We start from the raw sequence: 13,502 nt of genomic DNA on the forward strand, positions 1-13,502 counted from the left end.
AGACTGGACGCGCAGGCGCTGTGTGAGGGGAGAGGAGACAACCACAGCCCTCGCTGTACTCAGCTCCCGTGAGATCGGTTGTAACGTGAACTGCAGAACGCGATATGTGAGATGCTTTTGCATTGCTTTGTCAACACAATAATCCACCAAATGACAAAAAAAGTCGCTAGATTTGTCGCTAGTCGTTTTTTGCTAATTAAGTCGCCAAGGGGGTCTGGAAAGTCGCCAGATATAGCGAAAAAAGTCGCTAAGTTGGCAACACCGAGAGGAAGATCAACAGCTGCAGAACAACTTCCACTTTCCTTCTGAACACTGAGCACACCGAGGCAGTGGAGGGTTCAGCTCAGGCAGTTCGCCCCCTGCTGGTGAAATGGTAGAAATGATTATTCTGGCTGAAATGCGTTCTACAGACTACCTTTCAAAAGTAGTCACTTCTTCTGGAGAAGTGGAACATGTTTCAAACAACAATTCAGTTTGTTTCCGCCCATTGAAGTGAAGATGGCGCTGCCCACTCTGCTATCCTGCTGATCCCAATCAGACGTTACTTATTTTTCAGTGCTTTAAAACTAAAATGTGAAAACATGCTAAAACAAGTGGGATATAAGCTACTGTACATTTAGTGGCCAGTGGATACGGAACTCTGCAGTGAAAAATACAAATGTCTAGTGTCAAGTGAGGAACAGGGATTGATGTAATTATTAGCACGCACAGCTGACTATGATAACAGCAACAAAAGCAAAACTTCATAGAAATTCAACACTCATAAATAAACACTTGAAACATACTAGTTTTAGTTTGAAAGAAGAGATCCAAGAGATGAATGCAAACACACACACAAACACACACACACACACACACAGACAAACAGACAGACAGACAGACACACACACACACAGACAAAAAGACACACACACACACACTTTACTCAATACATAAATCACTCTTCAGAAAGTCATATAATGCTTTTTATCAAGTTATTTAAGAGCATCCATCCGTGTCTTTAATCTGTTGCTGTAGTGTGTTGGTAAAGGGGCGTCTGAGACTCACGTAAACGGCAAACTCTCGAGTGGCGCTGTCGATGCGTCCGGTGGGGGAGAGGCTCTTGGGAATGTGCTCCAAGGTGACGTGTGTGACGCGCACAGGGAGGGACAGGGCGATGGTGAGGAAACCCTGACTGCCCTTAAACGCCCAGCACTTCCCAGGGTGCATCTCAGGCTGACAGACACACAGACACACGCCAGAGTCAGTTAACTGTGTGCATGTATGTGTATGTGCATAAGTGTGTGTGTGTGTGTGCATGTGCATAAACTGTTACTTGTATAATAGTCCAGGCAAAGTAACCCATTTTGGAGCCAAAAATAGAATTATTGTAAAATAATTTCTATGAGGTGTCCAGAACAACATACTAAAAGTCCTAAGAAATCCTAGTTGAGGAAATATGTTTAATTCTCATCAATCCGAGATGTGTTCTAATAATGCCAGGCAACAATACACCCCAAAATGTTTAGTTTTTTCCTTTACTCCTATCAAAATAAAACTTAACACAATGAAAGTACCCATGAAAAGTAAAAATGTTTTGTATTACAAGTTTGTTTTAATTCAGAAGACCTTCCCAAAATGGCTGCACACCTTGACCGTTATGGAGCCTAGTCCTTCATTCTGCAGGCTCTCTCCCACAATCCTCCACATGTTGCCACGTTCCTTGTGCAGCTCTTCAGCCAGATGCTGCAGCAGCCTCTTCTCCAGAGCCTCCAGCGCCCCCTGCAGTTCAGGACGCAGAACAATGCTTCCTGCATCCTGTCCAAGACCTGCTCGGAGCTCTCGCTTCAGCCAATCATTGAGCTCCTTCTTCAGCTAATTAGAATGGGAAGGGGAGGAGTTATTACATGGTTGCTATGACGCTACTGTGTAACATTTTACAAATAAACCATTCCTAAACTAATCTCTGTGTGTGTGTTTTTGTTTTTGTGTGTGAGTGAGTGAGTGATAAAGTACCTGAGCATTGGTGTTTTCTTGACCATCCAGGCGTTGTTCGAGGTTGTGATGGGCAGTTCTGAGGTACGACACACTGTCCTTGAGTTTAGCTACTTTTTGGGCCACACCAGTGACCTTTTTAGTCACCCAAGTCTGCTGGTCAATGTCATTACTGAGGAGACAAGATCATGAGATCAGGGCATAGACCAGCAGTATTTCAGATGATTCACAATGGAAGACACTGAAGCACACAGTCAGAAAGGAAATGCTTCAAGTCATACATATAAATCATTCATGATCATAATGTTCACCTATTACACAAGCTGACAAATTCATCACACATAGTTTCACACACATACAGCACACACACACACACAGATACGTGGGCAATTGTGATGACAAGCTCACTTTTTTGCCACATCCTTAAAGTTAGTCATTTCCGCTCTCATGATCTGAGAAGAAAAAGAAGAGATTCATTCATTGATAATCCTTAAGTCTTCACATTAATCCATTTCCATTCCAAACTCAGAGTTTGTTGTGATGTTTGGCAGAGAGCCTCACCTCAGACATGTGCCTGTGTCTCTCTCCATCCTCCTTCAGAAGGCCGATCTCTCGCTACATGAGGAAGAGAAGGAGGCACAATGTAGCGCTCTTGTGTGTGTTTGGATCAGACACCTATCCATTTTATTCCTACTTTAACCTGACAATTTAGAAACTCTCTCTCACTCTCTCTTACACACACACACACACACACACACACACACACACACACACACACACACACACACACACACACCTTAACACCATCCAGTTCTGTAGTCCAGCTTTCCTTCCATTTGGCCTCTCCTTTGTTGATGCGGTCCAGGACTTCCTTACAGAACACGTTGAAATCCGTCACAATCCTTGGGTCCTGCAGCAGAAACACAATCAGCAGTGTTTACTTCCCCTCCTCACGTCAGTACCGGCAGGCTCTGGCTGACTATGGCTCAGAGCTGACCCGCATCAGGACCAGATGTGGTCCAGTCAGCTGTTATCTGCTGTGGTTGATCAGATCAGAACCACATGTGGTCCAGTCAGCTGTTATCTGCTGTGACTGATCGGATCAGAACCACATGTGGTCCAGTCAGCTGTTATCTGCTGTGGTTGTTTCTGCTGACAGACCTACCGTGTTCATGCCAAGGGTAGATGTGCTGTAACCAGGCCAGGCAGGTGCAGCAACCATCAGGAGAGAGGTGAGAGCAGGGTACCAATACCAGAAACCAACACACACGCGCACCCACGCACGTTGTCATGCACATCGTGTGTGTGTGAGTGTGAGTGTGTGTGTTGGGCATGTGTGAGTGTGAGTGTGTGTGTTGTGTGTGAGTGCGTGTGTGCGTGCGTGCGTGCGTGTGTGTGTGAGCGTGTGTGTTGTGTGTGTGTGAGTGTGTATGTATGTGTGTGTGTGTGTGTGTGTGAGTGTGTGTGCGTGTGTGTGTGTGTGCGTGTTTGGAGGAGATCCAAAACACATCGATCACAGATGGTGCTGGATACTTAAGACACTTAAGAACAGGACTTCCAGGAAGTGAGCGCTCCCTTTTCTGCCAGCCGTCATCGTCCTCAAAATAGGGGCCTCGGTCTATAAGGCCTAGTGTGTGTGTGTGTGTGTGTGTGTGTGTGTGTGTGTGTGTGTGTGTGTGTGTGTGTGAGTGTGACTTCTCAAAGACGCCTCGGTGGCCAGAGAGCTGAAGGAGAGGCAGGGTGTTGCCGTGTGAGATGCAGTACGGGAGAGGGAGGGGGTGGTCATCTGTGACCCGTTATGGGACAGAGTCTGACTCCGAGAGCCGGTCCTCCTCTTAAACACCCTGCATGTGTGTGTGTGTGTGTGTGTGTGTGTGTGTGTGTGTGTGTGTGTGTGTGTGTGTGTGTGTTGGAGGGAGGGATTTGATTAGCTAACTTCATACAAACACATGTACAAATAATACACTCACATACTCACATTGTACTCTTAAAGCATACACACACACACACACACACACACACACCTGACAGGGCTCTCTCGGTAACACACCTGGTGAGAGTTGCTGCGCTGGTTCATTTCACCGTCCGGGCGGTAATAACCGCTCGTCAGTAATCTCATACTTCGCCGGGACATGGCTGGAGAAAAAGAGAAACACACACACCGGAAGTAAGAATACTGATGATCTAGACCAGCAGTGAGGATTTGGATGCTGACTGATTGACCACTGGTCAGATGGCACTAAATGGAAGCTGACACCGGAGCCGACCTGGCCCTAATATGGCCCTGATCTGGCCCTAATATGGCCCTGATCTGGCCCTGATCTGGCCCTAATATGGCTCTGATCTGGCCCTAATGTGGCCCTGATCTGGCACAGGGGCTGCTCGGGGCACTTTATGTTACTATAGTAACTGATACCCCATTCGCCAAACAAAAGCCTGCTAGAAATATTGCAGTTTGGGCCTATATTAAATGTACAACCTCAGGTCTACATGTCCCACAGTAGGCTATTTAGTAAACACACAGAATAAATAGGCTAGTTATATCGAGGCTTCAAGACGTTGAAACAATAACCTTCACAAGGCCCATCACATCGATCTAGCCTATATAAACACTTCATGAAAATCGCCATTTTAAACCTTTCTTTGTTAAGTTGTTACGACCCCTGCGCCCCTGCAGATGTTGTAGTGGCCATGAATGGCCACCAGGCAACAGTGGGGACGGATGATTGCTTGATTGACCTGGGAAGGTGTGGAGGATAAAAAGGACCGGTGGACATCTCTCTCTCTCTCTCTCTCGACGTATTACCCCCTAGAGACGTCGTTTGAGTTATGAATTGTATGGACTAAATAACTTCCACGTAACTTTTGTAAGAAAACCGTTGTTGTCTTCCTCCAATGTTTATGTTGCGGTCACGAGCCGGCCGGAACGTAACATAAGTTAAGTAAGGTAGGATATATTACACTGCCAAGACGGTAAACTTACCCCAAATTAAAATCTTGCCATCAGAAAGACATTTATAAAATATACAACTAGTAAATATGCTGTTACATTTTCCCCAGTTAAATACTAAGCTGGCCTTTACAAATTATATATTTTAACGGCCGTGACTCTTCTGCCACTGCTCCTACTATTACGTATTCGTTGTAACATTACCTGTTAGGAGCTGAGATGGGAGAGACTCTGCATACAACAACTGTTGCCCGGGTTCTTCACCAATCAAAGCTTTAAGGAAGAGCCACTGTTGAAATAACTCATGTCAAATATCGACTACAGTTTGCCAAAAGGCATCTGGGAGACTCCATGGTCAAGTGGAAGAAGGTTCTGTGGTCTGATGAGACAAAAGTGGAGCTTTTTTTCAACAGTGGCTCTCTTCCATAAAGCTTTGATTGGTGAAGAACCCGGGCAACAGTTGTTGTATGCAGTCTCTCCCATCTCAGCTGCTGAAGCTTGTAACTCCTTCAGAGTAGTCATAGGTGTCTTGGTGGCCTCTCTCACTAGTCTCCTTCTTGCACGGTCACTCAGTTTGTGAGGACGGCCTGCTCAAGGCAGATTTACACATGTGCCATATTCCTTCCATTTCTTGATGATGGATTTAACAGATTTCCAGGGAATGTTTAGTGCCTTGGACATTTTTTTGTATGCTTCCCCTGACTTATACTTTTCAATAACCTTTTCTCTGAGTTGCTCGGAGTGTTCTTTTGTCTTCATGGTGTAACCATGTAGCCAGATTAGCTGATTACTGAATACTGACCTGTGAATGGACCTTCCAGACACAGGTGTCGTTACACTACAATCACTTGAGACACATTCACTGCACACTGATCCCCATTTCACTAATTGTGAGACTACTAGCACCAATTGGCTGGACCTCTGTTGAATTAGGTCAGTTACTTTAAAGGGGGTGAATACTTATGCAATCACTTATTTTTCATTGCATATTTTTATTACTGTGTAAAAATCTTTTTTCACTTTGACATGAAAGAGGGCTTTTTTGTCATTTTTTGGTAAAAAAAGCCAACTTATATTGACCATGATTGATTTATAAAAGCAATAAAAGGGTAAAACATCCAAGGGGATGAATATTAATGGAAGGCACTGTACTTCAGATTCCGAGGTCAACGCTTGTGGACACTCCTCTTCAGCTCATTACAGATTTGATATGGGGTTTAGGTCGGGGGACTGTGATGGCCATGGCATAACCTTTATTCTGTGGTCGGTGAACCATTTTTGTGTAGATTGTGAGGTGTGCTTCCGATCATTGTCCTGCTGGAAGGTCCAACCACGGCCCATTTTAAGCTTCCTGGCAGAGGCTGTTATGTTTTCATTTGATATCTGCTGGTATTTGATGGAGTCCATGATACCATGTATCCTAACAAGATGTCCAGGGCCTTTGGAAGCAAAACAGCCCACAACATCAAAGATCCACCACCATACTTCACAGTGGGTATAAGGTGCTTTTCTGTATGGCTAACTTCCTGTCTGCGCCAAACCCACCTTTGATGTTTGTTGCCAAAAAGCTCTATTTTGGTCTCATCTGACCATATAACCCGGTCCCATTGAAAGTCCCAGTAACATTTGGCAAACTGTAGGCGCTTTAGTGTGTTGCTGATTGACAGCAGAGGCTTTTTTCCGGCAACCCTCCCAAACAACTAGTGGTGATGTAGGTGGCATCTGATGGTAGTTTTGGAGACTTTCTTAACCCAAGACTCAACTAACCTCTGCAATTCTCCAGCTGTGATCCTTGGAGATTCCTTTGCCACTCAAGCCATCCTCCTCACGGTGCGTGGGGTCAATGGCTGATTCTTAACATCCCCTGTCGCTTTAAAGTTCTTAATTATTGCCATGATAGTGGAAATGGGTATTTTCAACTGTTTAGAGATTTTCTTTTATCCATTTCCTGATTTGTGCAGCTCAACAACTTTTCATTGCACATTGTCACTGTGTTCTTGGGTCTTTCCCATGGTGATGAGTGGCTAAGGGAGTTTGGCCTGTGTGACACTCATATTTATACCGTAGTGAAACAGGAAGTCATGGTTGACCACTTAAGAGTTTCTAATCAAACAGGTGAACTTAAAAATGTAAAACATGATTGCCAATATATTTCAGGTAGATTTTAATTATAAGATTGTCTAGGGGTGCCAATAATTGTGGCACATATGCATTGGAGAAAAATATTTATTTATTGTCAAAATTATTATTTTTTTTTTCAATAATTTTACTCTAATGAAAAGGTAAGATTTTTGTGAATTATTTGAGTGAAAGACCAAGAGGATAAACAGCAAAGACATTTTTTTCATAAAAAATATGTTTTGCTCATATTCACTAAGGGTGTCAATAATTCTGGAGGGCACTGTATATGGGCAGTATCTGTTTGACTGCCCCGTGTGGACTGCTGTGGGATGTTCATCTATACAGGGATCAGATGTGCCAGTGGTATATAATCTGATTTGATGTACATCATCTGACTCAATCCTGCAATATCAAACGGCAGGTGCAGGGAAAACACAGGTTTCAGGTTTGTACATGGTATTGAAACAAGTGTGGAAATGATTGTAAAAAACTGTAGAGAGAATGAGGAAACTGGACACCACAAGAGATGTTTGCAATTATTTTTTATATGAATGTATGCAAAACTATACAATTACTTAATTATGTTATATACATTCATGCAAACCTTTACAATTACTTTATTATTTGTTATATACATTCATGCAAAACTATACAATTACTTTATTATTTGTTATATACACTTATGCAAAGCTATACAATTACTTTATTATTTGTTATATACACTTATGCAAAACTATACAATTACTTTATTATTTGTTATATACATTCATGCAAAACTATACAATTGCTTTATTATTTGTTATATACACTCATGCAAAGCTATACAAATATTTGTCAGGGGTCATTATTTGTATGATTTTAATTGTAGATGCACTATTGGCACAGCAGATGGCAGTAGAGAGCTATAACGCTTGATCAGATATTAGATATCAGTTGTTAAGCGCACAACAGACAAACATAATCAACTTGCTGTTAACTATATACTGCTGAAAAAGCATGATTTGTTTATTAATGGTCACACACACACACATCCATAAACACACACACACACACACACACACACACACACACACACACGTTTGTTGATTACAGTTTTTCACAATTGTTAACACACGTTTCTCAAAACAATAACGGCTTTTTCAAAACTGCACACACAAAACTGAAAACCTCACACACAAAATGCTAAACCTGACACTCCCTTTGCAAGATGACTCTTTGCCTGGCAAAGTTTGCCATCAAATCTCTTAACTGTTCACAAAATGGAACTTGTGTTTTCATTTGGTACACACGGCCATATTTTCAAATGACACACACATACCATTCATTAAGTACACACAACTAAGCATTTACTGCACACTACCAAGCATTTACAGCACACTGAAGTGTAAAATTGAATACACAATCATAAAAATGGAACACACCATATGAATCACAATGACTCTGGAGAATGAGCCATTTCTCCTTTGGTAAAATGTCTCAGTGTAGACCTACTTTTTTCATAGTCAAACATAAAACAGCACACAAATATTTAGCAAAAAAAAGTTTTATCCCTGTCCAAGCAGCGTTGGAAGAAACGCCTCGTGTGACGCATGAAGCCCTGACAGGCCTCAACACACGTCGCCACAAGCCTCCTCCATGGCCTGGAGCAGTGGGACCCGGCCCTGTGGGTTCCGTTCATATCCCTTCCACCTCCAAGCTGAAAAGAACTCCTCAATGGGATTCAGGAAAGGAGAATAAGGTGGAAGGTACAGAACGGAAAAATGTGGGTGGTCCTGGGACCACTCACGCACTTGAGCAGCCCGGTGGAAGCTCACATTGTCCCAGATGACGACGTGATCGATCCGCTGTGGGTCATCTATCTGGCCAGGTGGTACCAGCAGGTCACGCAGGCCATCCAGGAAGGCGAGGAGACGGGTCTGTGTTATAGGCCCCTAGGTGGGCATGACTGTGCAGGATCCCATGGTGGTTCATTGCAGCACACATTGCGATGTTCCCACCACGCTGGCCGGGGACCTCAACAATGGCCCGCTGGCCAATGACGTTTCTGCCCCGTCGCCTCCTCTTCACCAGGTTGAATCCAACCTCATCAATGAATCTCATACAACTCATTAGCTGTGTCACGCTCCTGGATCCGCTGACACAGACAGCATGAGAATGCAAGTTACAGTATGGACACAGAGAGGTCAACACAGTGGGCTACAGTGAGACACTGTAGAGAAGGAACAATATTGGATTACAGGTACAATACATGCATGTGTCAGTGCTGAATGTATGGGACTTACAAACACAAACTCTCGCCGTAACTCCTTGATGCGGTCTGTGTTCCGTTCAAATGGGACCCTGTACACCTGTTTCATCCGCATGGCATTCCTGCGAAGAATACGGTCCAATGTAGAGAGGCTGGCGGTCTGGACGTTCCTGAATGTAGCATGGTCAGCCAGGACCCTAGTTTGTATTTGTGTGATAGCGCTGTTGTCACGAACCATATTTACAATTTCAGTCTCCTGTTCGGCTGTGAAAGTGTGTGTTCTTCCTCCACGGTGTGGTTCTCTTTCAGTCCTGCAAAATACAAATACTGTGAGCACACTGTATTCTATTGATATGCAGTATTACAGTACACAAGGCAAATAGATTTGGTACCTGTTCTCCATCCTAAAGGTTCTAATGATGGCAGCAACTGTGAAGTGGATGAGATTTGGTTGGACCCTCTGGCCAGCCTCCCTCATGCTCAAACCATGGTTGAGCACATGGTCTACCACAGTGGCCCAAATCTCATTAGAGATGACCTTCTTTCTCCTAAGTACGAGTTAAGTATTACATTTACCAGGATGCTGTGTAGTTTAATAGTTTAATATATTCCCGCTGTTGATGAAGCAATGATAATATGTTATTCATAATGAACCAATGATAATATGTTAATTTATAATGAACCAATAATAATTTGTTATTTATTTTTCAATTAATACAGATTGCAATGAAAGGTTTAGAGTGAGTGAGATCTTACTAGGTTAATACAGATTTCAGTGAGTGAGTGTGTGTGTGTGTGTGTGTGTGTGTGTGTGTGTGTGTGTGTGTGTGTGTGTGTGTGAGATCTTACCAGGTCGGACTCTGCGTGGCTGCACATAGGACACAAGCATAGCAGAGAATGCACCTGCAGTATCTTCCTCTACACACACACACACACACACACACACACACACACACACACACACACACACACACACATACAAATATGACTTTGGGTCATTGTTCATTCTTGACATCTTATCATGCTGTAAAATCAACTTTCCAATCACACAAACAGAACCTCTCTGACTCTGCTCTCTTTACCTGTAAAAGGTAGGCAAGGGGCTGGCCTCTGCAGGTGATGTCTCTCTTCCACAATCCATCTCTCAGGTCAGGGTTCAGCCTGATGAACTCTGTTGGGGTCAGCCAGCTCTCTTCTGTGCGGATGCACTTTCCTGTGGTTCCTATACAGGTCAAAGGTCACCACGGGTCACTCAGTCACAAACACTCACACTGAAACACACACAAACACACACACACACTCACTAGACGCAAAGCGGTCTTTCTGCAGTATTCCAACGACAGACCCACACTGGACAGGCAGAGTACTTCCTTCAAACATCGATGTGTCCACATCCCTGTTGCCATGGTAACTGCTGTCATCTCTGTCCTCTGCCATCCTTCCCTCCTCTTCTCCTCTGTCTCCCTCCTCTTCCTCCTCGTCTCCCTCCCTGTCCTCCTCCTGGATCCTGCTGTGGGACTCTTCTTCACTGGAGTCTGACACTTGCACAGAGATGGAGAGAACAACATTAAGAGCTGCAGGTATCACACTGTTTACAGAACACGCACACACACACACACACACACACACACACACACACAGACACACAGACACACAGACACACACACCAAGAGCAAGTAACCAGCAACCAATTCCATGTTGGAATAAGCGTGAAACTCACGTATGATGGAGTTCTCAGGACTGGAGGGAAAAAGGGCTCTTCTCATCTGCAGCAGGGGACAGGAAATACACTCTACACCTCATACAGTAGTCATGGAGACACCTCATACAGTAGTCATGGAGACACCTCAAACAGTAGTCATGGAGACACTTCATACAGTAGTCATGGAGACACCTCATATAGTAGTCATGGAGACACCTCATACAGTAGTCATGGAGACACCTCATACAGTAGTCATGGAGACACCTCATACAGTAGTCATGGAGACACTTCATACAGTAGTCATGGAGACACCTCATACAGTAGTCATGGAGACCTAAAGCAGTATCTACACATCATACAGTAGTCATGGAGACATAAGGCAGTAGCTACACCTCATACAGTAGTCATGGAGACACATCAGGGTCATTCCACGCCAAACGTGACAATTTAAGGAAAATTCCCCACTCGACCATCTCAGATTTGGCTAAAAAAAATTCAAGGTTGTCCGAATATTAGCTCTCTACTCCCAATAGTTTTGTCACAATAGGATGTTTTAGGGGGGAGGGGGTGCCAATACTTAAGACGCTTTTTGAGCAGCGTTTTCTGTACAGCCATTTTCAAATTGCTGTTACTAGAAAAGTATTTAAGCTAGCACCTTCAAACTTTCTAGGCTTAAAATATTATACCATTACTTGAAGAATATGGACTTCCAAGGGTGTGGCTTGGGTATATCATAGTATTCAGGGTGCTTGAATTTGCTCGAAAATGTTACACTATGCTCTGTCGCAGCATCTTTGAAGGACTGTGGCAAGCTCAATGTTAAAGCTAGAGACTTGATATTATACACAGACCTTCCTATGTATGGTCTGTATGTTGTACTAAAAAACTGTCCCTATGTGATGAATGGTCTGGAAGATATTAAAGCTTAAAAATGGATGAAAACACATTTTGTGCAATTTTTGGCATCCCTATAGCAAAAAAATGACAGCATTTACCAACATGAAACAATTTTGGGGGGAAAGATTAGATATTTGTTCTTAACATATAAAAAAATTGTGATGGTGTTCTGCCTCATTTTCTCAAAATATTTTTTAGAAAATATGGGATTTTTGTACACGCCCAGCATTCAATGGCCTATGGAAGCATATTCAAATGGTAGCAAAAGGTACGTTTATGACACAGAGCTTAAACTGCTCAAAATGCTTTATTTGATTAATGTTAAATTGTAAATTGTCACACATTTGGCTTGTAAGTCATTCCATGTAAAGTGTGACAATGGCTCCCACTCAACTGTCTCAGATTTGGCTGAAAAAATTCAAAGCTCTATACTCCCAATAGTTTTGTCACAAAATGATGTTTTAGGGGTGATGGGGTGCCTGTACTTTTTTAGCAGCGTTTTCTGTACAGCCATTTTCAAATTGCTATAACTAGAAAAGTATTTAAGCTAGCTCCTTCAAACTTTCTAGGCTTAAAATCTGATACCATAACCTGAATAATATGTATTTCCAAGGGTGTGGCTTGGGTGATCATAGTATTCGGGGTGCTTGAATTTGCTCAGAATTTTTACTCTACGCTCTGTTGCAGCATCTTTGAAGGCCTGTGGAAAGCTCAATGTTAAAGCTAGAGACTTGATATGATACACAGATTTTATACATGGAGTCATAAGGCAGTAGCTACACCCCATACACACACACTTACATATAGAACAGCTGCAATATCACAATACCTACACACACACTTACACATAGAACTGTAGCAATATTACAGACTTACACACACTCTCACACATACAACTGCTGCAATATCACAATACCTACACACACACTTACACACAGAACTGCAGCAATATCACAATACCTACACACACACTCACACATATAACTGTAGCAATAGCTTTATCAGTGTGGATCGGAACAATATCTGAGTATGCTACCATGACAACACGTCATGTGACCCCAGCAACATTAGAACTAGATGAAGGTTTACCTGTCCTTTTTCAGTTGTTCTCCTTTTAGCTGGTGGAGACTTTAAGTGATTCTCCTACAAGAAAACAAATAAATAGAAATAAATAGAAATTCAACTCCACCTATCTTTATCTGTTTCAGTTAACAGCAAAAAGCACATGACCTTTGCCCAGATGACATCATCAAATGCTGACGTAAGAGAGAGGTGAAGGTTGATAAAAGCTGAACTACGTTGTTGCTTTTAAAATTGATGTTTAAGTCAAATAACAATTAAATTACAATTTGGCTTATGAAAGCAGACTGTGGATCCAACACAACCACAACCACAAACACACACACACACACACACACACACAACCACACACACTGACACACACACACACACACACACAAAACCACACACACACACACACAGACACACACACACAACCACACACACAACCACACACACACACGCACACAACCACACACACAACCACACACACACACACACACACAGACTTGTTTCCTGTCACCTGAATCAGCTTCTGCAGGGTTGTTTGT

The 13,502-nt window shown here is 43.0% G+C and overlaps 1 protein-coding gene across 2 annotated transcripts in view; it reads right to left on the reverse strand.

Annotated features, from left to right (window-relative positions):
* Nucleotides 1-13,502, reverse strand: part of LOC116218607 (nuclear body protein SP140-like protein) — a 176,862-nt gene that overhangs the window by 157,964 nt on the left and 5,396 nt on the right. The window contains exons 6-14 of one of the 2 annotated variants that reach the window (XM_031560710.2): nt 13,475-13,502; nt 12,982-13,035; nt 11,014-11,059; nt 10,598-10,834; nt 10,376-10,515; nt 10,143-10,211; nt 9,529-9,604; nt 9,328-9,415; nt 8,833-9,179 (exon numbers count right to left, since the gene is read on the reverse strand). The exon at nt 13,475-13,502 is cut by the window's right edge and continues 106 nt beyond it. In XM_031560710.2, the coding sequence (XP_031416570.1) occupies nt 9,599-9,604; nt 10,143-10,211; nt 10,376-10,515; nt 10,598-10,834; nt 11,014-11,059; nt 12,982-13,035; nt 13,475-13,502 (580 nt within the window). In that variant the 3' untranslated portion in view covers nt 8,833-9,179; nt 9,328-9,415; nt 9,529-9,598. Of the gene's footprint in view, nt 1-8,832; nt 9,180-9,327; nt 9,416-9,528; nt 9,605-10,142; nt 10,212-10,375; nt 10,516-10,597; nt 10,835-11,013; nt 11,060-12,981; nt 13,036-13,474 lie in introns of those variants that run through there. The other variant, XM_042703344.1, reaches the window with a different exon arrangement.

The sequence above is a fragment of the Clupea harengus genome, chromosome 23 (genome assembly GCF_900700415.2).
Source record: "Clupea harengus chromosome 23, Ch_v2.0.2, whole genome shotgun sequence".
Classification (NCBI taxonomy): Eukaryota; Metazoa; Chordata; class Actinopteri; order Clupeiformes; family Clupeidae; genus Clupea; species Clupea harengus.